The sequence below is a fragment of the Crotalus tigris genome, unplaced genomic scaffold (genome assembly GCF_016545835.1).
Source record: "Crotalus tigris isolate CLP2741 ecotype Arizona unplaced genomic scaffold, ASM1654583v1 scf7180000017836.1595184, whole genome shotgun sequence".
NCBI lineage: Eukaryota > Metazoa > Chordata > Lepidosauria > Squamata > Viperidae > Crotalus > Crotalus tigris.
In genome coordinates, this window is record NW_024096663.1 from 1410429 (window position 1) to 1435262 (window position 24834).

Below are 24834 nucleotides of genomic sequence, written 5' to 3' on the forward strand. Positions count from 1 at the left end.
GTTTCCAGCAATCATCAAATCAGGCTTTACACTGTGGTTCACAGTAGTATTCTCAGGAGCACACACTGGTTTTACCAGTTTCCAGCAGTCATCAAATCAAGCCTTACACTGTGATTCACTAGTAATCTCAGGAGCACACACTGGTTTTACCAGTTTCCAGCAGTCATCAAATCAGGCCTTACACTGTGGTTCTCAGTAGCATTCTCAGGAGATCACACTGGTTTTACCAATTTTGTTTCAACAGTCTCCTTTCTTTGCTCCTATTTCTCCTTGAGATCCATCCTCAGTCCTGCACTGAAGGATCTCCATTGTAATGGCAGAAGATAAACAACCTCAGGTTGTCCTGTCTCTTACCAGCTTTCCAAGTAAAAAGAAATGTAAATCCTCCAAATTGGAGGCAGCGGGGAAGCTGAGAGCAAGGGCCAAAACTTTGGCTATCAAAGCTCCATCCAAAGCGGCTGAAAAGGAAGCCACCAGGAGACATTTGGCCCTAGAGAGGCAATTTTCAAAGGCCCAGAGAGAAACTCCGAGGGAGGTTCCCCCACCTCCCATTACCACGTCTGAGGGCAGCCTGTTTGGCCCACAACTAACCACAACTGTTCAGGTTCATAGACCATTTCCCCCTGACGTGGAGGCCCAGCAGAGGTCCATCAGTCCTATGGTTCCAGATCCAAATGTCAGCTGGGCGGCCTCACCACCCAGTTCTCAACCAGGGCCCTCTGCCACATTCACACCCACTGCAGCTGGTCTCCGTCCCAAAGTTCCTCAGACTGTCTGGCCAGAAAAGCTTCAATCAATGCTCACTCAGGTCTTGGCACAGAGTATTGCCTCCTTACAGAGGCCTAAGCCTTTATCCTCCACCTGGTATTACTCTGAGCCTCTGGAATATGCCTACTCTATCACCTCTGAGCATTCATCTCACGACAGAGGGTCATATTCGGATCTTGAAGACACACGGGATCCGCCTTTGTCTGAAGATGAAGAAACGTATCAGTAACCCTCTCCCTTCGTGGGATTATTTGATCCCACATTGTTCACGTCCATTCTAGCTAAGGCCTCCGCAGCATCTAAGGTTGTGCCCGAGCAAGAACCACAACCCACCCCTTCCACCAGTAATATACCTGACCCACTGTTTTCTGAGCGAACCATGACCCAAAAACATATATTGTGTCCCCCTTTTTCATCAATACGGTAAAGAAGCAATGGGCTAGTCTTAGTGCTCCCCCTGCTCCAGGGGCCGCTGATTAAAAACTTTTCAATGTGGCCCCGTCACTGTCGGATGTATTAGAGGTACCGGTGGTAGACACATCATTGACCCCTATCTTCTCTCCCTCCACCATACCAGGTGATATGGCGGAGGCATTGAAGCCAGAGGAAAGGAAATCAGAATTTTCTTTGCGCAGATCACATCAGGCACCCGGATGGGCAGTGAAGGCTTCCACTTCAGCGTCCTTCTTTTCCAGGTTTTCTATCATTTGGCTTCGGGAGCTTCAAGCCATGATTCCCCAGGAACAGGTGCGGGCCCACCAGACCTTGGGTAAGTTATTTGCTACGGCAGAGTACACGGCGGATACCACCCTTCACGCAGCCAGATTTTCGGCCAGGGCAATAGCCGCAAACGTATCAATCGCAAGTTGCTCTGGCTGAAACAATGGCGTGCGGATTTAAAGTCCAAATGGCATCTGGCCACTGCACCTTACACTGGGGGTCATCTATTTGGGGAAGCTCTCGATCCCTACTTGGTAGAGAATCAGGACAAGAAGAAAGTGTTAGTGCACCAGGCTAGACATGCGGACAGGAAAGCTACTCCCTATTATCGGAAGCAAACCTTTCATGCTACTTCAGGGACGGAGTGGTCACAACCACCCCGCTCTTTCCCCCCCAGGGGCAAGTGTCAATCGGACCACTTTGGGGCCAGGGCCAGGCAGCAGGTTCAATCAAAGTGGTCCTTTTGAGGCACGGGGGGGGATCTATTTAGGAGGAATAAATGACTCCAGGGAGGGTCCCCCCATAGGTGGCAGGCTTTCCCTCTTCATTCACAGCTGGGAAGCCACCACCACAGACCTTTGGATTCTATCCACCATAGAACATGGTCTGTCATTGGAGTTCCTATCCAGACCACCAGATCGGTTCATCCAGTGTCCAGTTTCCTTAAACCCAACCAAGAGGAACCTCATGAATGAGGCGATAAATCATCTTTTGGACATAAAGGCCATAGAGCCGGTCCCGACCGAACAGATAGGGAAGGGCTTTTACTCCATCCTCTTCGTAGTGCCGAAGGCCTCAGGAGGATGGAGAGCCATTCTCGATCTGAAAAGGCTAAATACTTACCTACTGTACAAAAAGTTCAAGATGCAGACTCTACAATCCATCCTGGCCAGCATCAGGAGGCACGACTTCCTGACGTCAATAGACTCACAGAAGCATACCTACACATACTAATCTTTCTCCAACATCACAATTTTCTCAGATTTTGTTACAACTCCTGTCATTATCAGTACAGAGCTCTACCATTTGGCCTGTCATCCGCTCCGAGGGTGTTCACAAAGATCTTGATGGTTCTAGCTGCACACCTGAGACTGGTTCCAATACGGATCCAGTGCTATCTGGACGACATTCTCATACAGTCTTTGTCAGTTCAGACAGCAAGGGTGGATGTAGCACTCATCGTCAAAGTACTTCAGAACCACGGGTTCTCTGTGAACTTCCTCAAGAGCCAGTTGGTTCCCTCTACTTGTCTTCTCCATTTGGGGGTGGTCATAGATAAGGAACAGTGCATGGTCTACCTGTCTCCGGACCGCCAGGTCAGTCTCAGGTCACTGGTACGTCAGGTTCAACACGACCGTGTGGTTTCCCTGATGACTGTCTCCCAACTATTAGGGAAAATGATTTTGTGCATCTCCATAGTGCCTTGGGCCAGACTGCACTCCAGAGCTCTGCAGTGGTTCCTCCTCCCCTTTCAAAGGCGGAAACTCACATCTTCCAACAGGAAAGTGAGGGTGCCACCCGTAATTTTGAAGTCTCTCCGCTGGTGGACTTCCCAGACAATAGCCGGAGGTGCACATTTCAAAGAATCGGACCGACTCACTCTCACCACCAATGCCAGCCTCTTTGGTTGGGGAGCTCATCTCCAGTCCCAGTTGGCTCAAGGACAGTGGTCCCCATGAGACCTGAAACACAACATAAACTGGCTGGAGCTCAGAGCCATACATCTAGCTTTACGACACTTCAGACACAGGGTGAAGGGGCAGCACATTCTAGTCCTCACGGACAACATAGCGGCAAAAGCCCACGTGAACCGGCAGGGAGGCACCCGGTCCCAGTCTCTCATGACAGAGGCCAGCTACTATGCTCCTGGGCAGAGACCAACCTCTTTTCCATCAAGCAGCTCACATTTTGGGGGAGACAGGCGGATACCTTGAGCAGAGTGATGATAGACCACTCGGAGTGGTGTCTGCTTCCAGCTCTATTCGCAGAGATAGCGGAGAGGTTTGGCTGCCCGGCTCTGGACCTGTTCGCGTCTCTGGAGAATTCACAACTCCCGCGGTTCTTCTCCCGTTTCCTGTCTCCAGGGGCGGAAGGAGTGGACGCACTTCGCAGTCCTTGGCCCAGAGGTCTACTATACGCCTTTCCCCCTCTTCCACTAATGCCGGCGGTCATATGCAAAATATTGCAGGAGAGGGCAGAGGTCATCCTCATTGTCCACACTGGCCGGGGCGTCCGTGGTTTGCCGACCTTGTGAGCCTTTCCATCTCGTCATCGTGGAGGATAACTCCGGATCGCATTGTGCTCAGCCAGGGGACTCTTCAACACCCGGACCTGCAATGGCTCCAGCTAGCTTCCTGGCACTTGGGCGGCAACGCCTGACTCAGCAGTCTTACCCACCAAGGGTGATCAACATGATTCAGGCCTCCAGGCGCCAGTCTATCAACAAAATTTATGATTCTACTTGGAGGAAGTTTTCCACCTGGTGTACCAGGAATAAAATTGGCATGTCATCTGTCACTGTCCCAAACATTTTGGAATATTTGCTGGAGGGGCTTGACAAAGGTCTTTCGCCGAATACCATCAAGAGACAAGTACTGACATGCGACGATTCTTCCTCCCTAGCACATCACCCGATGATTTGCTCCTTCATTAAGGAGGCGACCAATACAAAGACATCCACGGTCCATCAATACCCCTCGTGGGATCTTTCATGTGTTTTACAGGCTCTTACCAAGCCACCATTTGAGCCACTTAAGTCTTGTGAATTGAGTTTTTTGTCAATGAAAGTGGCCTTTTTAGTGGCAGTAACATCAGCCAGATGCATTTCCGAGCTGGCAGCACTCTCTGTCAGGGAGGACCTGTCGTTTTTCTTGACGATTGTGTAGTCCTTAGAACGGACCCAACATTCATTCCTAAGGTAAATCCTTGTTCCATCGATCACAAGAACTCATACTACCGAGTTTTTGTCCCCGTCCAACTCACGACCTGGAGCGCCAGTGGCACACCTTGGATGTGCGCAGAGCATTGAGACGATACTTTGAGCTGACGTCTGCCTTCCGCAAATCAGAGACGCTTTTCATTTCCTTCCAGCCCTCTTCCATGGGGCAGAAGGTCTCTTCGACCACCTTGGTAGGTTGATCAAGGCCTGTATAGCCAATGCTTACCAATCCCAGTCCTTGTCCATTCCTTGCTGTATCACTGCTCATTCCACCCGCAGTGCGGCAACATCAGCAGCTTGGGCGACTCAAGCGCCCATTGGCGAGATTTGTAGGGCGGCGACATGGTTGTCTCCCTCCCCATTTATTAGACATTACAAGATCGATCAGTTTGCATCCGCTGATGCCTCTTTTGGCCAGAGGGTGCTAAAACGTGTGGTGCCGTCCGGAGGGACACATGCCCTGACTGTTTCCCCTCCATAGGGACAGTGTAGGCTTTGGTATGTCCCAATCTGTGGATTATCCATCCTCATGCTGGAGAAAGGGCGTTGTCTTAACTTGAACGCCTTTTCTCACCATGGTGATGGATAATCCACTCCCACCCCTTTGATGCCTGTCAGGTCCTGTGTCAGGTAGGGGAACCAACGCGTCGGACTTTGTCTGCTGCTTTGCCTTCGTCGGAACTGGGACAGCATGGCCCAGCGGGAGGCATGGCTAACTCTCAGACTTAGTCTATTGGGTAGTAGGGACTTCAGGAAACCCAATCCGTGGATTATCCATTATCATGTTGAGAAAAGGCGTTCAGGTAAGACAAAGCCCGTTCTCTTCAGTCTGTGTGTGTTTTCTAGAGTCTTGGATGGGGTAGAACAAATAGACTGAATCCCAACAAAACAGAATTGCTTTTGGTAAAATGGCACTTAGGACCATTAATGTTCCATCTGTGATCTTAATAGATTACCTAAAAGACTAGTGATAAATCAGAAAATTCTGTTGGGCTCTAGGCCTGTGATGGCAAACCTATGGCACGCGTGCCACAGGTGGCATGCAGAGTCCTCTCTGTGGGCATGCACGCAGTCGCCCCAGTCCTAGGCCTTCAGCTGGGTTTTATAAAACCTTTTTGCTTTAGGCCTCCGCCACCGTGTGCAAAAAAAAAAGGTTCAATCAATCAATCAATTTCAACTTCTTGCAGGAAAAAAAAAAGATCTTGCAAAGTTGGAATTGATTGATTGAACTTTTTAGTCCCACCTAGTCTGCCATTACCACCGCAGCTACCCCCAGCCAATGGGCCATGCCCACCCAATGGGCTATGCCCACCCAGCACCCAACAATACATAAGTGGGTTTTGGGTTGCAGTTTGGGCACTCAGTCTCTAAAAGGTTTGCCATTATTGCTCTAGGCTCTTACTATAATAGCAGGTACTAACTGTGGCCATAAAACTGGCCTGCCATTGTGATCTCTTGGACAAGAAAGCTTTGTAGACAGTAACTCAACAGACTACTGCAATTGAATCTTCAAGGGGCTTTCTTTGAAAATAATTTAGAAGCTGCAGCTGAAATGGAATATGGCTCCCTGAATGCTGACTAATAACCAGTTTAGCAGAATAATAACTATGCTGAGGGATTGTGTTGATGACCACTAAGTTTTCAGTTCCATCTCAAAGTATATAAAGCCTACCATAAATGCCGGCGTATAAGGCGACTTCCGCGAGCGCTGAAATCGGCGCCAAAGACGGGGGTCGTCTTATACGCCGAGTCGTCTTATACGCCGGAAATACTGGTAGTTTCTGGCGTATAAGACGATGTTCTAGGAATGCGGCCCGGCTATAAAGACGGGGGTCATCTTATACGCCGGGTCGCCTTGTACGCCGGCATTTATGGTATATAGTTTGGATCCTTGCTGCCTTCAAGACCATCTTCTTTAGTTGAAATTTGTCTGACAAAAATCAGCTGAAAGGGAGAACTATAGGTCCCTAAGTTAAGGAATCAAGAGACGGGCCTGGAGGATGACATTCTCAGTAGCAGCTGCAGCAGCTTGCCCCTTATTAAAATGGTGTTGTTCTACAGAGTCTTTGTGGAGAGCCCAATTAAATGGAAAATAATGCTAGATTTTTAGTTAGGGTTTTAATTGTAGTTCTATAATAACCTGCATAGAATCTTGCAAATAGGTGACATAAAAATGAATGAATGAATGAATAGTATATAGCCTTGGCCTTCAACATGTTGCACAGCAATAATCTAAACTAAGACTGCAGCTATGGTGTCTTTCAATGGTAGAACGATGGTTAGAATTGGAGGCATTGTAAAATAGTTTAATTGTTCCCTGTAAAATGATTCTAGGAATATGTCTTATAGCATCACTGCACTGATGTATGGTAAAGAGGCTTCAAATTTATTCCAGATTTTTTTTTAGCTTAAGCTTAAAGTTATTTTTTCTTGTTTCTTTTCTTTTTCATTTTTTTTTTATTTTGGTAAACTTGGAATGAAAATGATTAAAACTATGATAATACTTCAGAAACTAAGGTGAATAATTATGACTCAGGGTATATAAATAATAATTCACTATTGTTTTCCAAATACGTTATCAAACAAAGGCAAACAAACTTGGCCTACTCTATATATTCATGCACTCTCAGCTTTTTATTTCAATCTGGACAATAGCCGTGATGATTGGTTATGTTAACTTTTGTGTCACAATGCAAGTACTTTCTAGTCATTTGATCTGCTACACTATGCTTGTATCATTCAGTTCAAAGAGAAATTATCACAGTGGTTTCTTTAAATACTCTGTTATCTCTATAAATACTTGAATGTTCACCAATATTGATGTATGTAGGAAGAAATGTTGTTTACTAATCATTAAACTAAGGGCATCCCTAGGTAAATTACTTGTATATAGTGCATATAAAATGTACGTGTGTTTTAACATCTGAGACTGGGAATATAGCTTGTTTTCCTAAATCTTGGAAAGATTCACTCTGTGAAATAGGGTATGGTGAAAATCTAAGAAAGAAATTCATAGTTGATTGCATTTAGGCAGTAGTTCTTGCATTCTTTAGTATATATATTCAACTTAATTGAGTGCTATAAGATGCTGTTCAAAATAGGGATAAAGATACAAACAAGAATGTAAAATAATATGAATTAAGTTCAAGGATTCTTCTAATTAAATTGAATAATTAAATTGAATTGTAAGTCCTAGTGATTTCATTGTGTTTAAATTTTCCCAATAAAATTAATTTGAATGAAAAGTGCTTAAATTTAATTTTATTGACATTTGGTTTGACATTTGATATGAGTTTCAGTAAACAAAAATTCAATAAAGTAACAAATTAAATGTACTGTTCCTTACTATATAAAAGATTAACATGTTTCTTTTTAATAGGTTAAATGACAGTGAAATTGAAAGACATTTTAAAGATTCAGATATGTACTCTGATAAATCAGATAGAGAAAACGACCATGATCGTGATGAGTCAGATAATGATGGTTTGGTAGAAAGTGACACAGATACATCAGAGAGACAGGATGATTCATATATTGATCCTGAACCTGATCATGTAAAGGAAACAATTTACATAGAAGAAGGCAGTGAAGAACTGGGGGAGGTAACGAGTTATATTTTTACTTCACAATATTTGAATTGTAAAATGGTTTGTCTTCCTTTCATTTTTTTATCCACTATTACGTGGTATGTCCATTTTAGAACTTCTGGTAAAACTGAAAGAATTAAATTAATATGACTATAAAGAGATAGTATAAGATGTTTTATCATTGTTATGTTACCCTGGATTGATGTCACATCCAAAATTTGGATTTATTTATATAGAATTTCTATTTCAATGTTACGAGATACCTAGCTTACTACAGGTTAATCTGTTAATTGATTTATATTATATTAGTCATGATTTTTACTACTCATTTTAGCTTAAGTTCAATAATTCTTAGTTCTTTAACGTTTATCTCTCTGTGTGTGTGTGTGTATGGATAGATAGATAGACAGACAGATATAGATATATTGATATATGAATAATATAGAATTGATAGAGACCAATCTAAGGACGCAACTGAAATAAAATCATAAATATTTCCTGAGGCAGTAATAAAGCAAAATGAAAAACCCTCTATTTCTTAAATTCAAGATTGGCCTGGAAGTTGTAATATTTGGTTTAGTGCAGGAATCTCCAATCCTCCAGTCTGTGATCCAGTGCCAGTCCACTGCCTGGTGTAGGAACTGGGCTACCCAAATGGCGGGCGAGTATGCATGTATGCGAAGCTGCATGTGCACAAGTGGTGCACGTGCATGGAAAACCATCCCCTTCCCCCGCTGCTGCCATTGCCAGTTTGCAGAGCCGAAAAGGTTGGGGACCACTGGTCTATGATTAGACTAGGAAGCGAGAGACCGTGAATTCAAGTCCTACCTTAGCCATGAAAGCCAGCTGGATGACTTTGGACCAACTACACACACTCAGCCCAACCCACTTTACAGGGTGATGTTGTGAAGAAAATAAGAAGAGGAAGGTGTGTTGAATATGTTCACCACCTTGAGTTATATGTAAAAATAATAAAAGCAGGAAATAAGTAAATAATAAATGTTATTATATGGCTGTTACATTTTCATCCCATTTTTTCTTAATATGCATTGTTTCACATGCTACATATTGAGCCACAATCAACTATAGGGCCAGAGTGCTGTATGGAGACACTGTTTGTTTCTTCAATATTAAAGTCACATGGATTTACATATTGTCCCATGTTTAGAAAATGGGTGGGTAAGACAAACAGATGGACATATATGGCTTTGCAGCCATGAAGAATCTTTAAATCCTATATCAGAGTGGCATGGGCAAATGTTTGGGCTGCTATATACCAAACTAAAAAAAAATCTGCAATTTATCTAAATGCATTAATATATTTTAATATCTGCTCTTACTTCATTCTATTTGCACTTTGCTGAAGGCAGGAGAAGCTTCTCAAACAGAAATAGTTTCAGAAGAAAATAAGAGTTTGATCTGGACGTTGTTGAAACAAGTACGCCCTGGAATGGATCTCTCCAAAGTGGTACTACCTACATTTATATTGGAAACACGTTCTTTCTTGGATAAACTCTCTGATTACTACTATCACGCAGACTTCTTATCTGAGTGAGTTGTTTGTATTCATCTGCAGTAAGAACTATCTTGATGCATCATGTCATTACTATTTCAAAAGCATTTTCAAGAGAAGTTAAGTGATTTAATAGTGGCAGATCTGAATTTCTTTTAGTTTTGGGTTTTTAGAGAAAATAATGCCTCACACCATAAATGGGACTTAGAGCCACATGCTTCCTAGCCTAATTTCAATAGTTGACTGCAAATGATGAATTCATATACTCTGGTGTACACTGCATATCCTTTCCTGGCAACCTATTGCTTGGGAAAAGTAAACTGTTTAAAAATGAAAAAGGGAAGCACATAAGAGCTTATGTACATGGAACACTTTTAGCTATGCAGGTAAAAATAAGTTAGGAATTGTACAATTAATAGAAAAACATGGAAATATCTAGAGTTATACCAGCACAGTTAGGCGAAGTGTATAGCAGGATGTTTAAAACTATACTCCTTGGAACCTTAGGATTTTGCAAGAATTTGATAATTTCCATAAGAGACTAAGGGTGGGGGTAATCATTCCTACACAACTATTTTTCTATCTCATTGATATGTCTGATTTTTCAAAGAAAATGTTGCTTCTGATTTTCGAATAGACTGATCGGCAATCCATCTACTTTGACTTGTTTTTCTAAGTGAAGACCAAACTCTCTTCTCCGATATACACATAGGGTTGATTCTGTGAAAAGTAACATCACAAATGATGCTCTTATCTTTTCCCTTCGTAGAGAAAAATACATGTCCCCTTCGTGTTTCAGGATGAAATACAATTTTTTTGCTTCTATGTTAGCAGTTTAGATTCTTTAATATAGTGTTGTATAACTTTTAAATTAGTTGATGTTCTCTTACCCAATTTTATTTTATTAGCTACTTTTTCCTTTTATTTTACTATACAGTATATTTTCAGTACAGCACACCATTTGTTTTTAAACACATTTTAGTATGAATATAGGGGTTCCTGCCCAATGGACACATTAGTTCCTGAATCTGAAAAAAGTGACAAGCAAAAAGTTGCCTCTTAAAGCATTCATTATCAAATGTTCTTATAAGGAACTGCTTACTCATCTTTGAGCTTCTCTATGGGAACACAATCTTCACACTTTTTATGAAATGGATTCTGATGTAGTTCAATCAACTCTTGATGTCATTTCCTTGAGATTCTATTTTTAAACTATCTCAAATTGCAAAATAAAACAAAGAGTATGATTGCAGAAATAAAACTCTGAATCAAACTGACAGCATTGGCTATAGAGAATTGGAGAAATCACCCTGAATATAGGCAAGAACCATTGTATAAGCAAGGAGGACTGAAACATTCCTTAAGTCTATTCCTTAACAAGTATTTGAAAGGGACTGAGGTAGGCTCATCCACGATTAACTGAAATGAAGTGAAAGGGAGGTAAAGCATAATTGAGCTTGCACATCTCTATTATTATAGCCCATTTCAAGAAGTATAGTTCTAATCTGTCAGTGGAGTCTGTTTCCCAGATCTACCCTGAAGGGCTGACATTGGCAAACAAATTTAATAAAGGTTAAGTAAAATAAATATATAGTGCAGATTTGAATTGTGAAAATCAAGATAAAAGAATAATTTATGTAAAAAAAATGCGCCCTTATTCAAATGTTTTCTCTAAAGTAGTCACAGCTGCATCAGTTAGAAACAGTTATTTCAGTATCCATTTGATTTATACATTTTACTAGTCAAGGTTTTTTATTTTGGCTTCTCACATTGTTTGGATTCCCAAACGTGTAACCATACTTTAAACAGTCTTTGATAGATTGCAGTAATTCTTGAAACTTCTCTCCCAATAGTTAACTTTTTTTTAGAGGAATTAAGAATACTATTTCCTTCATTTCTCAAATAATTTTCTACTTGCATAGATTTCATAATTGCTATTGGTTCATATCCACAAGGGGAGAAACAGTGGAGCAGTCTTCCTAGCCTTTACAATTATTAAAGGATGTCACTTTTCCTGATCTTGGGATATTTCGCAGATGTAAACTGGCTGAGTTTGGTGGTTTGGCAACCAAGGTCTAGACAGGAGACATGAGACCACTCAGTTGCTTGTAGTCTGCATAGCAGGTCACCTTGCCTCTGAAAATGCCAACCACAGTTGCCAATGAAGCCTCAGAAAATCTGTTGTCTAAGTTGGTCACTTTAAATGTTGATGATTAGGGTTAAACAAGAATGGTTTAGGGGGCTGGAGGCTAAAACATACAAAGAATGGTTACAGGAATTGGGTATGTCTAGTCTAACAAAAATAAGGACTAAGGGAGACATGATAGCAGTGTTCCAATATTTGAGGGGCTCCTACAAACACAAGGGGTCAAACGTCCAAAGCATTAAAAGACAAGATGAGAAACAATGAATGGAAACTAAGCAAGGAAAGAAGCAACCTAGAACTAAGGAGAAATTTCCTAATGGTGAGAGCAATCAACCAATGGAATAGCTTGCCTTCAGAAGTTGTAGGTGTTCCATCACTGTAGGCTTTCAAAAAGAGACTGGACAACCATTTATTTGAAATAGTATAGAGACTCCTCTTTGAGCAGAGGGTTGACTAGAAGATCTCCAAGGTCCCTTCCAACTCTGTTATTTTATGTTATATGATGTATACATTTCTTATCACTCTGTTTGAATATGAAACTCTTATATGGTTTGTTACATTGATATGGATAAAATTTAATTTACTTTGATTATAAGTCTGTATAATCTTTTTCTAGAGCTGCCCTTGAAGAGAATGCTTACAATCGAATGAAAAAAGTTGTGAAGTGGTACTTGTCAGGATTCTACAAAAAACCAAAAGTAATACTTTGGCATTTTTTTATCTAGTTCTTAATTTTCAGCAGCTTTTCTTCTATTTATATTTGCAGAGTAAAATGCTCCCATTCCGTTTAAAATTAATGGGAGGGAGGCAGTTTCCCATTAAGTAAATACAATAATCGTAAGCATTTCGTTACAGAGTCTTCAGAAAGTTTTTGCTTATTAAAACGTGTTATGCTTATTAAACTTTTTTGGAATTGCAATGTATTTGCTATGTATTTACAAATATTGTCTATCTTTCAGGGACTTAAAAAACCTTACAATCCTATACTTGGTGAGACTTTTCGTTGTTTGTGGATTCATCCAAAAACAAATAGCAAAACTTTTTATATTGCTGAACAGGTAATGTGAAAATGTAATAAAAATCCGTGAAATACATATCTGTGGAATTTGTGTGAAAAACTATAACAGCATTTTTCAACATTTACATTTGATTACATTAACTCAGAGACAATACCATAATGATTTTAAAAAACTTTATTCCTGCCCTATTCTAAAATTATTAATTAGAATGGAGTAACCATTAGGTATACTGCATTTTCATGTTACCGGAATTATAAAAAAGGCAAGGAATTCACTTTGATTCCAATTACAGGTGATCCTCAACTTACAAGCACAATTAGGACCAGAAATTCCATTGCTAAGCAAGGCAGTTGTTAAGTGAGTCATGTGCAATTTTATGACCTTTTTTCCATGGCAGTTAAGTAAATTACTGCAGTTGTTAAATAAATCATGCAATCATTAAGCAAATCTGGTTTCCCCGTTGACTTTACTTGTCAAAAGCCAGCTAGATTGCAAATGGTAATGGCATGACGCTAGGATGGTGCATCTGTTGTAAATACATGCTGCTTGCCAAGTGCTTGAATTTTGACCATGGCGATGATACAAAGGTTGTAAGTACGAGGATCAGTTGTAACTCATTTTTTTTTCAGTGCCATTGTAACTTCAAATACGTGTATAATGAGTGTACCATAAGTATATATACCAGATTTTTAAAAAATCCATTCCCACCCTTATGGGTGGTCTATGTCTCAGGTCCTCTACCAGAGGCATGGTAATTTGAGGGTTCTGCTCAGGATTTTAGCTGTCCCAGCACTGCATTTTTCTGGACAAAGAGTTCTGTTGTCATTCTGGGATCTGTTGGAGTCATTCCAACTTAGCTTAGGAATGACAATGCTCTACCACCACTGGGACCACTTTGGCCTTTACTTTCCACATGCTCTCCAGTTCTTCCTTTAGGCCTTGATACTTCTCCAGTTTCTCATACTCCTTCCTGATATTGCTGTCATTTGGCACTGCTGCATCTGTCATCTCCACTGCCTTTTGGTTTTGTCTGCTACAACAATATCTGGTTGATTGGCCAGTGCCTGTTTGTTAGTGTGGATATGGAAGGGTTTTATTTTGGAACCTATGTTGCATGATTTGGATGTTATGCATAAACTAGCTCTTTTTGCATCTGGAACACAATCATTTCAGTAATTTGAACAGCATTGTGGTCATCCTGTTGCCTCTCAGTTATTTTCATATTTTACTTGTGTCTGTTCAGAATATTCTTGTATATAACATTACTAGCTGGATATGTATTGAAGAGAAGATACTTATTTCAAAGAATAGTACTGCTTTATACACATAAGCTCATTATTCTGCTATCGATGTTTTACACCAAGACCACAGGATAACAGAAAGTTGCCTGCCAATCACTGTGATTATTTCAGCAGTTACCAGTGTGACCTCACATCCCCTCCTGTCTTTGTCACAACAGGTTGTTTTACTATAATCACATAGAGACAAATGGTAATGGAGATGAGCAGATTTTGGTGTGCTGATGTTTATATAATTGAAAATGAGTTGCAGCCATCTCAGCTAATCTAGAAAAGATTTTGTAATGTTATCTGGCATAAGTGTAAATGCATGGATGGCTACTGGAATAGATTTAACACTCTCTGAATTCATTTGGGGTTTTTCCCATATCATCTGCTAACAATGCCATTTGAAAACATGCAAAGATAGCTCAAAAGTTGATCCTGTTATTTTTAATGCATTCTGCCCACATCCAAATTAGCCTCTTGATAGCTTGGCAAGTGCGAGTTATGAAGACACATGAGGATCACCGAAACATAATATTGCATGTAACATTTCAAATTAGTTGAACAATATATTCAGTCAGTTAATATTTACACAAACATGAGCATATTCTTTGGTTTTGACAAAATATTTTATGGGTCTTTCTGATGTGATTTTGCATTTAGCTCGCAAAGAGTCAAAACTAAAATAATAGAAAAATTATCCAAGATCTTCTTGAATAAACATCAGGTTTTTGGATATTACATGAGGGGAGCAAATCTGGGTGGTAAAAATCAGACAGGCGTAGTAGCACCTTTTCCAAATGCAGGATCAGATTTGTACAGGATCATAAATAAGCAAAAGGAACCAATCAAACGGAGAACCAGCATGGGAATAGTATAAATATTGTGTACAAGAAACAAAGATACCCCAAAATAACAAGCTCACAGGGGAAGAGCAGGAAACTATTATCATCTTAGATATATATCAGGACTTACGTGCACAGTTAATACTTACTCAGCATATTTAAGACAGATTCTGCCTTCATGTGCTGTAATACAAGAACTAATTTGAAAACTGCTTTTAGACATCAGTTTGTTTGCCTTCAGAAAATCTGTAAATACTTCTGTTTAGCCAGCACAGTATTTTAAAGATTTGTATTTACTTCTGTGTTTGTGCTTTGTTTTAAATTGTAAACTATGTTGAACATTCAGTTTAAACTGAGAAAAAGGACTTGTTTACTGAAATGCATGAATAAATACAGATATTAGTTGGTGTTTTAATTGAAGATGGTAGCAAACAGTTAAGTATGCCTGAAATGGAGAGCACAATTAGGTATGTGAGAATCCCAACTAACTACCTGCAGTCAAGGAAAATGTTTTAAACAAAGTAACTTTCATCAATATTTTGGGGACATGTGTTTCGTTGACCTCAATGAGTATTTGTTGAATTACAATAGAATTTACATCTTTTGCTAATTTCTGCTAATATTCACAGCAGGTCACTTACACTATTGCTTTTAACAGGTGTCTCATCATCCTCCAATATCTGCCTTCTATGTAAGCAATCGAAAAGATGGGTTTTGCCTTAGTGCTAATATTTTGGCCAAATCCAAGTTTTATGGTAAGTGCTTAAAAGCTTTCATTACGTTTAAGAAATACAAAAATAAGTTCTTTGTGAAGGATTTTTGATGAATGCAGTTGATATTTTTTCACTACTAAAATAGGTGGTATTTGTTTTTAATTAATCTTAGTCTTGAGTACATAATTTGTGAGATGACAGTTCTTTAGTCTGGCAAGTCTTTTCATTTTCTAGGATGTAATTTTTTGAGTCTTTCACTTCTGTATTTCAGGAAATTCATTATCTGCCATTCTGGATGGTGAAGGCCGACTGATGTTCCTAAACAGAGGAGAAGACTATGTAATGACTATGCCATATGCACACTGTAAAGGTATTTAATTTTATTAAGTGTTTTTAAATACCAGTTTGGCTTACCAATCAGGCATCTGGCATACTTGGGACCAAGTTCCTACTTGTTAAACATCAATGACTTAAAAAAGACAAAGTGTTCTTGCACAAGTGGTTTAGTATAACAAGCAGAAGAAATAACTTTTGTTTTCAGTGCCAGATCATCAAATAATAAAGTTGAAATCATACACTGCAATCATGCATGTGAGAGCTGACCTGGATTGTATAATAGACCTGGTTGGATTAGACTCTACGCTCAAAATGGGCTCAGCTTTTCCCAACTCTGTATTCAGTTGTGGAATAGACTAGAGCAGGAATGTCAAACACAAGGCCTGGGGGCCGGATGTGACCCGCCAAGTGGTTTCATGTGGCCCGCGAAGCCATCCTGGAAACAGGGAACGGCTCCCACTGCCCAGGCCGGCCGGGAGCCAATGTACAATTTTGTGCTGGCCATCTAGGCTGAAATGCATTCAGTCTTAGCTCCACAAGGCCATCTGGAAACAGTGAGGAACCAGCCCCTGCCACGTTGGCCCCACCCCCTGGGTGCATGCTGGGGAGGTGTCACCCTTTGTGAGGAATGAAGAAATGCACCATCGCCTAGAAGTGGCCAGAAAATGGTCCTCGCCTACATATCCAGCTTGGTGGGCTCTGGGAGAGGGGTTTCAGCAGGCAGCGAGGCATTCTCCTCACAGCGCCGAGAGGCTGAGCAAGGCGGCACAAATCCAAAAAGAAATGTGAGGCTGCCCAGCTCCCAGACTGCCTGGTTTCAGCAGGCAGCGGGACGCTCTCCTCACAGTGTCAAGAGCTGAGCCGGGTGGCACGAATCTGATGAGAAGTGCAATGCTGCCTAGCCCCCAGCCTGCCCAGTTTCAGCAGGCAGCAAGGTGTAAAGCTGGTGAGCTTCGCACCTCCTGGCTCAACCTCTCGGCACTGTGAGGAGAGCGCCCCGCTGCCTGCTGAAACTAGGCAGGCTGGGGACTAGGTGGCATCACGCTTCTTTTTGGATTTGCACCGCCCGGTTCAGCCTCTTGGCTCTATGAGGAAAGCACCCCTCTGCCTGCTGAAACCGGGCAGGCTGAGGGCTGGGCGGCATTGCGCAAGTAACGTTGACTCTCACACTGCTCATGGCATCCTCTCCCCCAGAGCCCACCAAGCCAGATATGTGAAGTAGGTGAGGGCCATGTGCTGGCCACTTCCAGGCAATGGTGCATTTCTTCATTCCTCACGACACCTCCCCAGCTGTGTTTCTTACCAGTTTTTCTCCCTCCCTCATCTCAAATATTTTTCTACCACTCTGTACTTAGGAAGGAAAAAAGGAAAGAAGGAGAGGGAGGGTCTGAGGGAAGTCCTGCCTTAGTCCTGTCCTGCTGCCTTTTCATCATCCCCTTGCCCCCTCCTCCTGTCCTATCCTGGGGGGTCTCCCATCCTATTGATAAGAAAGCTTTGGATGGAGAGGGAATGGGCCTTCCTCTGACTTTGCCCTCATACTCATCATGAGCAACCTGGGTAAGGAGACCAAGCACAGCAGTAGCAGCCTTGAAGAGGAGGTAAGTGCAGCTGGGCACCACCTTGGGGAAGTGGGGCTGGGCTTGGTGCCACAGGTGCTTGAGGGCCAGGTTGGGCATTTGACCTCTGCTGTCCAGGGCTTCCGGCAGCCCGCACCACCATCCAGGCCCCCCCCACATGGTCTGAGAGGAACAGTGAGGCTCCTCCAGTGGACCATGTCTTGGCACTTGCCCCGGTCCCACCCACCTCTGCCAGAGACCCTCAGATCTGTCTCACTCCTGCCCAGGCCTCCATAGGTACCCTTGATGCGAAATGTAGAGCTGCCATGCCCACCCAGTAGGCCACACCCACTCCATCCACATCCACCCAGTAGGCCACACCCACCCGGCCCCCCGAGGGCAACCGCAATGAAATTGAGTTGCACACCCCTGGACTAGAGGGAGAGAGATGACTACATTGCATTTGCCTGAATTCTGAATACAGATCTGGCCTATATTGAGGGTATATAATCTTGAGTTAGGAGTAATGGATGGATTCTGCTTGTCTACTGAGTACTTCAGTGTCTTGCAGGCTCTCTGACCATGGCAAATCTGGGCTATCCAAATTGATTTCAGAGTCAGCGTACGTTGTTGGTCACACATTTGATTTGGTCTTTTGTTTTGGGCAGAATAGTGTTTAATGGGAGAATTCCAACTCCATTATATGGACTGACCTCTATTTAGTTAAGGTCAGATTTATAATCACCCCTTAGCCCCTAGAAGTAGAGGACCAGTTCACTCAAAAGAAGAACTTATTTGTTGTCCATTTGGGCAGTGATTTGTAAGCTAAACATTACTAAATATTATGGATTTCTGAAGAGTTCCTTAGGAGTGTTTATTCTACAGATGATTGTCACAACCCTAATTTATTCCTATATGCTGTATGGGCTATAGAGGCAGAAAAATTGCTAGCGTGCCCTTGCAGACGACTTGTTTTCACGCTGATAAGGTAGAAAATAGAGCCACATTGGGTCAGTACATACACAGAAAAAGCCATTGTTTTCTCACTGACTGCATTTGCAATTATTCATTTAGCTGAGTTATTAGAGCTGTCCCTCCGTCAGAATTAGAGGAAAAATATTAAACCCCTGTGGTGCTTTCAACTAGTTCTTTGCTGGTAAAATCTGTAGGGTTTGAGGTGACTTGGATAACTATAGAGTCAGATAGAAATTGAGTGTCCTCATATGTGATTAGAAATGATTGGTTTGAGTTGATAACTCCTGAGGATATGGATAGAATGCTTGGGTGAATGTGATTTACCAGCTGTCCTTTTGACCCCTGAAGGAGATTAAGGGAACAACCTTGGTAAATATTATTAATTGCCTTTTTCACAGAGCCAACGTTTATTTATCTTTAAAGAGGGATTTTAAAGACTCCTACTAAAAGAGTCCTTCCTTGAGCCTTACACAATTGGAGGCCCGGGAGCATCCACGAAGGGGGCAAAGAAGATGATGAACATCATGTTCACCATCATCACATAAGTTCAAGCTATTTTCTATATGTGTTACAATGTTCCATGCATGCCCAAAAGAAATGGAGTTTGCACTGCAATACCACAACACTGTTTTCATAATTCTGACAAAAAGCTACAAAAGTTATTGGGCAGATTCTATCCTACCATAGTTGGACAAAATATTCAAAAGGATTATGGCTTTTCAGCTTCATGTAGCCCTATAATATAATTATTAGCTAAAGCCATTTCAAACTAGCTTTAGGGAAGGGTTGAGACTAAGTCAGATGGTCTTTGTTATACCATTCACCAAGGCGTTCTTCTAGACCAGGCATGTCAAACTCGCGATGTCACGTGAAATGCGATGTATCGCGACTTTTCCCCCATTGCCAGCAATGGGGTGGGCGTGGTTTCAGTATGATGCATCCGGCCTGCGGACGTTGAGAACATTGCTATGGTTCCACTCCTGTGTCAGAAAGATTCCAAAGAGTCACATATGCTAGAATTTACTAAATAATAAATACAATTTGTGTGGCTTAGAAAATATTTTTGAGAGGCAAATGAACACATCTTTTATTTCTACATATACTTCATACAGCTCTAAAAGTTAAACTTATTTCCCATAACCTCTCTCCTCAATGACATCCAACAAGCTGACTGAATTGTTTTTGCATTGTATTCCAGTAAAGGTTATTCCCCTCAGACAGATTAGAGTTTGTTTAAACTATATGATTTGGAAAATACTTTTACCTTTCTTTTCTTTTTTTTAATGTTTTATTGATTTTTTAAAATTACAGTCTTTAGTGCAGTGGTTCTCAACCTTTCTAATGCCGCGACCCCATAATACAGTTCCCCATGTTGTGGTGACCCCCAACCACTTATACATCACCGGGTGCCAGGGGCGTGGCCAAAGAAAAGGGGGAAAAATGGTGGACAGCCTTGTTTGGCGACCCCCGTAAAATGGTCATTCGACCCCAAATGGGGTCCCGACCCATAGGTTGAGAACCACTGCTTTAGTGCTTAGTGAACAACGTGTTGTCTGGGTTCACATTTTTAACATTAACTTCTTCAATATAAATCTGTAAAATACTGCACAAGCCAGTATTTTTTCCCTGATCCTTCTTTCTTATCCATATTTTTTCCATTTTCCCCTCATTACACAGTTACAATTCTTGTTACTATTAATGTATACAAAGTTATATATAAACATCATATTTTACTAATATTATACAAATAACAATAATATAAATTCATAAATCAATATACTGTTTTTCATGCTCTTGTTAAGGTTTGATTTCCCATCAATATTCAAAATATCTTTGTCAGTTATGATTTTCTCAATATTAGTTACATTTATATAGCTAAAATATTTATTCATACAAGCCATATTTCCCATATCAAAAAAAAGAAAAGATGCTATTTTAATTCTAAATCATATCTTTCACTATAAAAGTCTAATTATATCTTAAGGATCATCTGCTCTTTTAATCATATTCAAACAAATATTTAAACATGTAATGCCCCCTCTAATAGGTCAAATCTTCTGTTTTTTAAATCTCTTGCTTTTTTTTCTTTGCCAAGTAGCTTTCCAAGCCAAGGCAATTAAATCGCCCAGGAATTTTCTTTTATTTTTGTAAAAGTTGCTTGGCATGAGGAAGACAATTTAGGTAGGGTATTTGGGGGGGGGGGATTCAGCCCATTTATATTCCTTAAGCAATTCTCACTTTCTTTCTCCCTCAATTACTCTTTTCACTTTTTGTCTCCCAAGTTGTGACATTTCCCCTGACAGCTCTATATTCCATTTTTTAAAATCTTCTTCCTTATCATCAGGTATATTTTGTAGACCTAAGGGGTAATGCATCTTTTCAATTTTTGTTGTTATGGCTAAGTCTTGCAGTATTGTATATGTATATGGTAGTTTATATTTTTCTTCTTTTATCTCTTCCAACTCTAGGTGCATTTCCTCTGCTTCATCTTCTGATTTCTCATTTATTTGTTCATACCTTGTAGTCATTGTCTGGGAATTTTCTAGTTGTAGATTTAATTTGGAGATTTGCTCATTTATATTATCTAAATTATTCTTAGTCTCATTATGGTTTCTTTTTGTGTCATCCTTGTGTGTGATAATTGTTTGGTGAATTAGCATTAGTTCTAATTAGCATAGAGTATATTTGTTTCTGAAAGGGATTTATTTTTTCTTGAGGCATCATTTCTGGAGATCCCCTAGAGTGCAGGGGTGTCAAACTCAATTTCACTGAGGGCCGCATCAGCATTGAGATTGCCCTCAGTGGGCGGGGGTGTGTGGCCAGGGTGTGTGTGGCCTACTGGGTGGGCATGGCCAGCTCTATATCATTTGCATCAAGGGGTACCTGTGGGGGCCGGGCAGGAGTGGGACAGATCTGAGGGGCTCTGGCAGAAGGGGGTGGGACCAGGGCAAGTGCCAAGGCATGGTTCACTGGAGGAACCTCACTGTTCCTCTCAGGCCATGTAAGGGGTGGCTGATGGTGTTGCGGGCTGCCAGGAGCCCTGGACAGCAGAGGTCAAATGCCCAGCCTGGCCTTCAAGCACCTGTGGCACCAAGCCCAGCCCCAGTTCCCCAAGGGGATGCCCAGCTGCACTTACCTCCTCCTCAAGGCTGCTGCTGCTGTGCTTGCTCTCTTTAGCCAGGTTGCTCATGATGGGTACGAGGGCAAAGTCAGAGGGAGGCCCATTCCCTCTCCATGGGAGGAGACCCGGCTTTGTATCCAAAACTTCCTTAGCAATAGGATGGGAGACCCCCAGGATAGGCCAGGAGGAGGGGGCAAGGGGATGGTGAATGGGCAGCAGGGCAGGACTAAGGCAGGACTTCCCTCAGACCCTCACTCTCCTTCCTTCCTTCCTAAGTACAGAGAAGAAGTGTGCCGCCGCCCAGCCCCCAGCCTGCCCGGTCTCAGCAGGCAGCAGGGTGCTCTTCTCACAGTACCGAGAGGTTGAGCCGGGAGGTGCGAAGCTCACCAGCTTTGCACCTTGCTATGTGCTGAAACTGGGCAGGCTGGGAGCTGGGCAGCATTGCACTTCTCATCAGATTCGCACCACCTCTCGGCGTTGTGAGGAGAGTGCCCCGCTGCCTGCCAAAACCCCTCCCCTGGAGCCCATCAGGCCGGATATGTGAAGTAGGCCAGGGTCATTTGCTGGCCAATTCCAGGTGATGGTTTCACAAAGGGTGAAACCTCCCCAGCATGCACCCAGGGGGTGAGGCCAACACGGCAGGGGCTGGTTCCTCACTGTTTCCAGACGGCCTTGTGGAGGTAAGATTGAATGCGTTTCAGCCTAGATGACCACCACAAAATTGTACATTGGCGCCCTCCCGGCCGGCCAGGGCCAAGGCAGTGGGGGCCTTTCCCTTACTGTTTCCAGGATGGCTTTGCGGGCCACATGAAACCACTTCGCAGGCCGCATCCAGCCCCCGGGCCTTGTGTTGGGGACCTCTGTTTTAGTCAATATTTAATTTTATTGCAGAAAAGGAATTTCCTGCTTTAAGTATGACTTCTATTATTTGAAGGTTTTACTAATGTACATGGAAAAATTTCATTATTTGAAATTATCATAACATGGCCCTTTTTGTGAATGTCTTATTTCATCCTTATTTCTTTAGTAGAATGTCCTGATTTTACTACCATTTCAGGTATTTTCAAAGAGAAGGGATGTGTTGGTGCTATGTTGGCAAACTTTTCTATAGTAATTTTACTTGCAATTAATTATGTCTTCTTCCATAGTAATTGATGGTTTGGGAGTTTGGTATATCATAGTCATTTATTTGTAGAAAAAGGAAATACTTAACATAAGAACACTTTCCAACAAAATAAACTGATCTTATAGGGATTCTATACGGCACAATGACTTTGGAACTTGGGGGAACTGTTAGCATCACATGTGAGAAAACTGGCTACAGTGCAGTCCTTGAATTCAAGCTAAAGGTTAGTAGAATCTTTTTAGATGCACTAGAGGTTCTTAAATTAAAAAAATGAGCAGATGCTTACTGTTCAAAATTTTGTTCTTTAAACTCTTTGTGCTTTGCCTTACTATATAAAATGAATACTATCAAGTTTTGAAGTAGAGTAATAACCTAAGATTTTGCTGATTAAAATAATATAAAATAAATCAATAAAAATATTAGTACTAATTCATATAATCATGTTATTTTTATATAGTACTCTGCAGCTAAGCAGCTCATTATGGTCTGCACTAACTCCATGAGGCAAATGAAATACATTATTTGTTGTCATAATTTCTTTTTACAATGTTGGCAGTACTACAGATAGTCCAAAACCTCCCTTTGGAGGACCCCTGGACATTCTGATAACACTGATCTGATTCAAAGAACTGATTTCCAGAAAACTACCAGACCATTTCCAGAAACGATGTTTTCACCAATTCCTCCTTTCATGGCCTCTCTGGATTGTCCCACAAACTTGTGGAGTACCTGTGACGAAATGAGTAATTGAATAAAATGATGTTCTTTCAACTTTAATATTATGTGGCTTCAATGCAGTAGTTTATAAACGTTCAGTAATTAAGACGGCTTGCTTGTTCTTTTTATAAAAGGAACATTGGGAAATTATTAATTTTAAGTTCCGTGAATATTATATAACTTTTTTTAAAAAAAAATCTCACCTTTTTTCAGCCATTTTTGGGGAACAATGAAAATGTTAATCAAATAATGGGGAAAATTAAACTGGGAAAAGAAGTTCTAGCCACTCTAGAAGGCCATTGGGTAAGTAAAACGAGTTTGGCTTTGTTTCGCTTTTTAAATGTTCGGTACACAATGGTATCTTAGTACTTGATGTTTTGAAACGTTGAATTTGGTAATCGATGCATTTTGACGTGAAATTTTTGTCTCAGTACTCCTTTTTGGTACTTGATGCATAAGCTAGAACTTGTCATTGTTGGCTCCCTTGTGACTCACTACCCTTTCCAGCCAAAACAAAGGTGATGATACATTAGATATGTGGCTTGTTTGATACGTTGTTTTTAGTACTGTTGTGCCTCCCAGAATCAATTACTGACAAGTACTCAGGTAGCATTGTATTTTGATATATACAGTATTTTATATCTGAATTGTTTGATATATATTGTTATTGATTATGACATATGCATCAACCTTTTCTTTATTTTGCTATAGTTTTTTCAGGAATCTGATCAGACTAGCACTAAACTTCCAAAGTCAAATTTGCATGTTTACTGTAGGTCTGCCATATGGATAAATAAATGGAAATGCTTCCTAGCTTTCTTGTTCTTGCTTTGCAATAAGGCTAATATAATATCATATATAGAAACATAAAACTGAGTATAATGGTTTGACATTGGACACACAATAAATAACAATAGCACTTAGACTTATATACTGCTTCATAGTGCTTTACAGCACTCTGGATGGCTTACATTAAATATTACAATGTGAACCCAGGAGAGAGTGGAAACTTGACATGACTTGCCATTGGCAAGCCTGTTCTCTTGAAATACATAATTCTACCCTTCAAATCAGCTAAAATGGTTTTTATTGTAAGACCAAAGCAAAACAAATAATTTTTGACATTAATCGCTATTTTTTTTTTATGCCTGGATTCTTACTAAACCAAATTTCAGTTGGAAAGAAAAATAGACATGAAAGTAGAGGGGAAATCTAGAAATACACTATGTGAGGATGAGCAATGCGATAAGAAGGATGTTCTGAAGAACATGGAAGATTCTGAAAAAAACTCATTTTAATATGGAAACATAATAAGAAGAACATGGGTGAAGCACTAATAATTTTTTAATTCCACTCATCTTGAAGTGATAAAGCATTCTGATTATTATTAGTATTAATTGCTAGGCAGTAGCTGACTGATGGGCTTTTATTTATGTTGCATTATGTTATGTTATTTACACTATATCAGTTA

At 41.0% G+C, this 24834-nt stretch overlaps 1 protein-coding gene across 6 annotated transcripts in view; it reads left to right on the forward strand.

The window, feature by feature from the left end:
* The window catches only part of OSBPL8 (oxysterol binding protein like 8), a 112754-nt gene that overhangs the window by 67925 nt on the left and 19995 nt on the right, over positions 1 to 24834 (forward strand). For all 6 annotated transcript variants that reach the window (XM_039343294.1, XM_039343295.1, XM_039343298.1 and 3 more), the window contains 8 exons: positions 7806 to 8028; positions 9380 to 9564; positions 12289 to 12370; positions 12632 to 12730; positions 15478 to 15574; positions 15804 to 15902; positions 22772 to 22869; positions 23577 to 23666. In XM_039343294.1, the coding sequence (XP_039199228.1) occupies positions 7806 to 8028; positions 9380 to 9564; positions 12289 to 12370; positions 12632 to 12730; positions 15478 to 15574; positions 15804 to 15902; positions 22772 to 22869; positions 23577 to 23666 (973 nt within the window). The remainder of the gene's footprint in view (positions 1 to 7805; positions 8029 to 9379; positions 9565 to 12288; positions 12371 to 12631; positions 12731 to 15477; positions 15575 to 15803; positions 15903 to 22771; positions 22870 to 23576; positions 23667 to 24834) is intronic.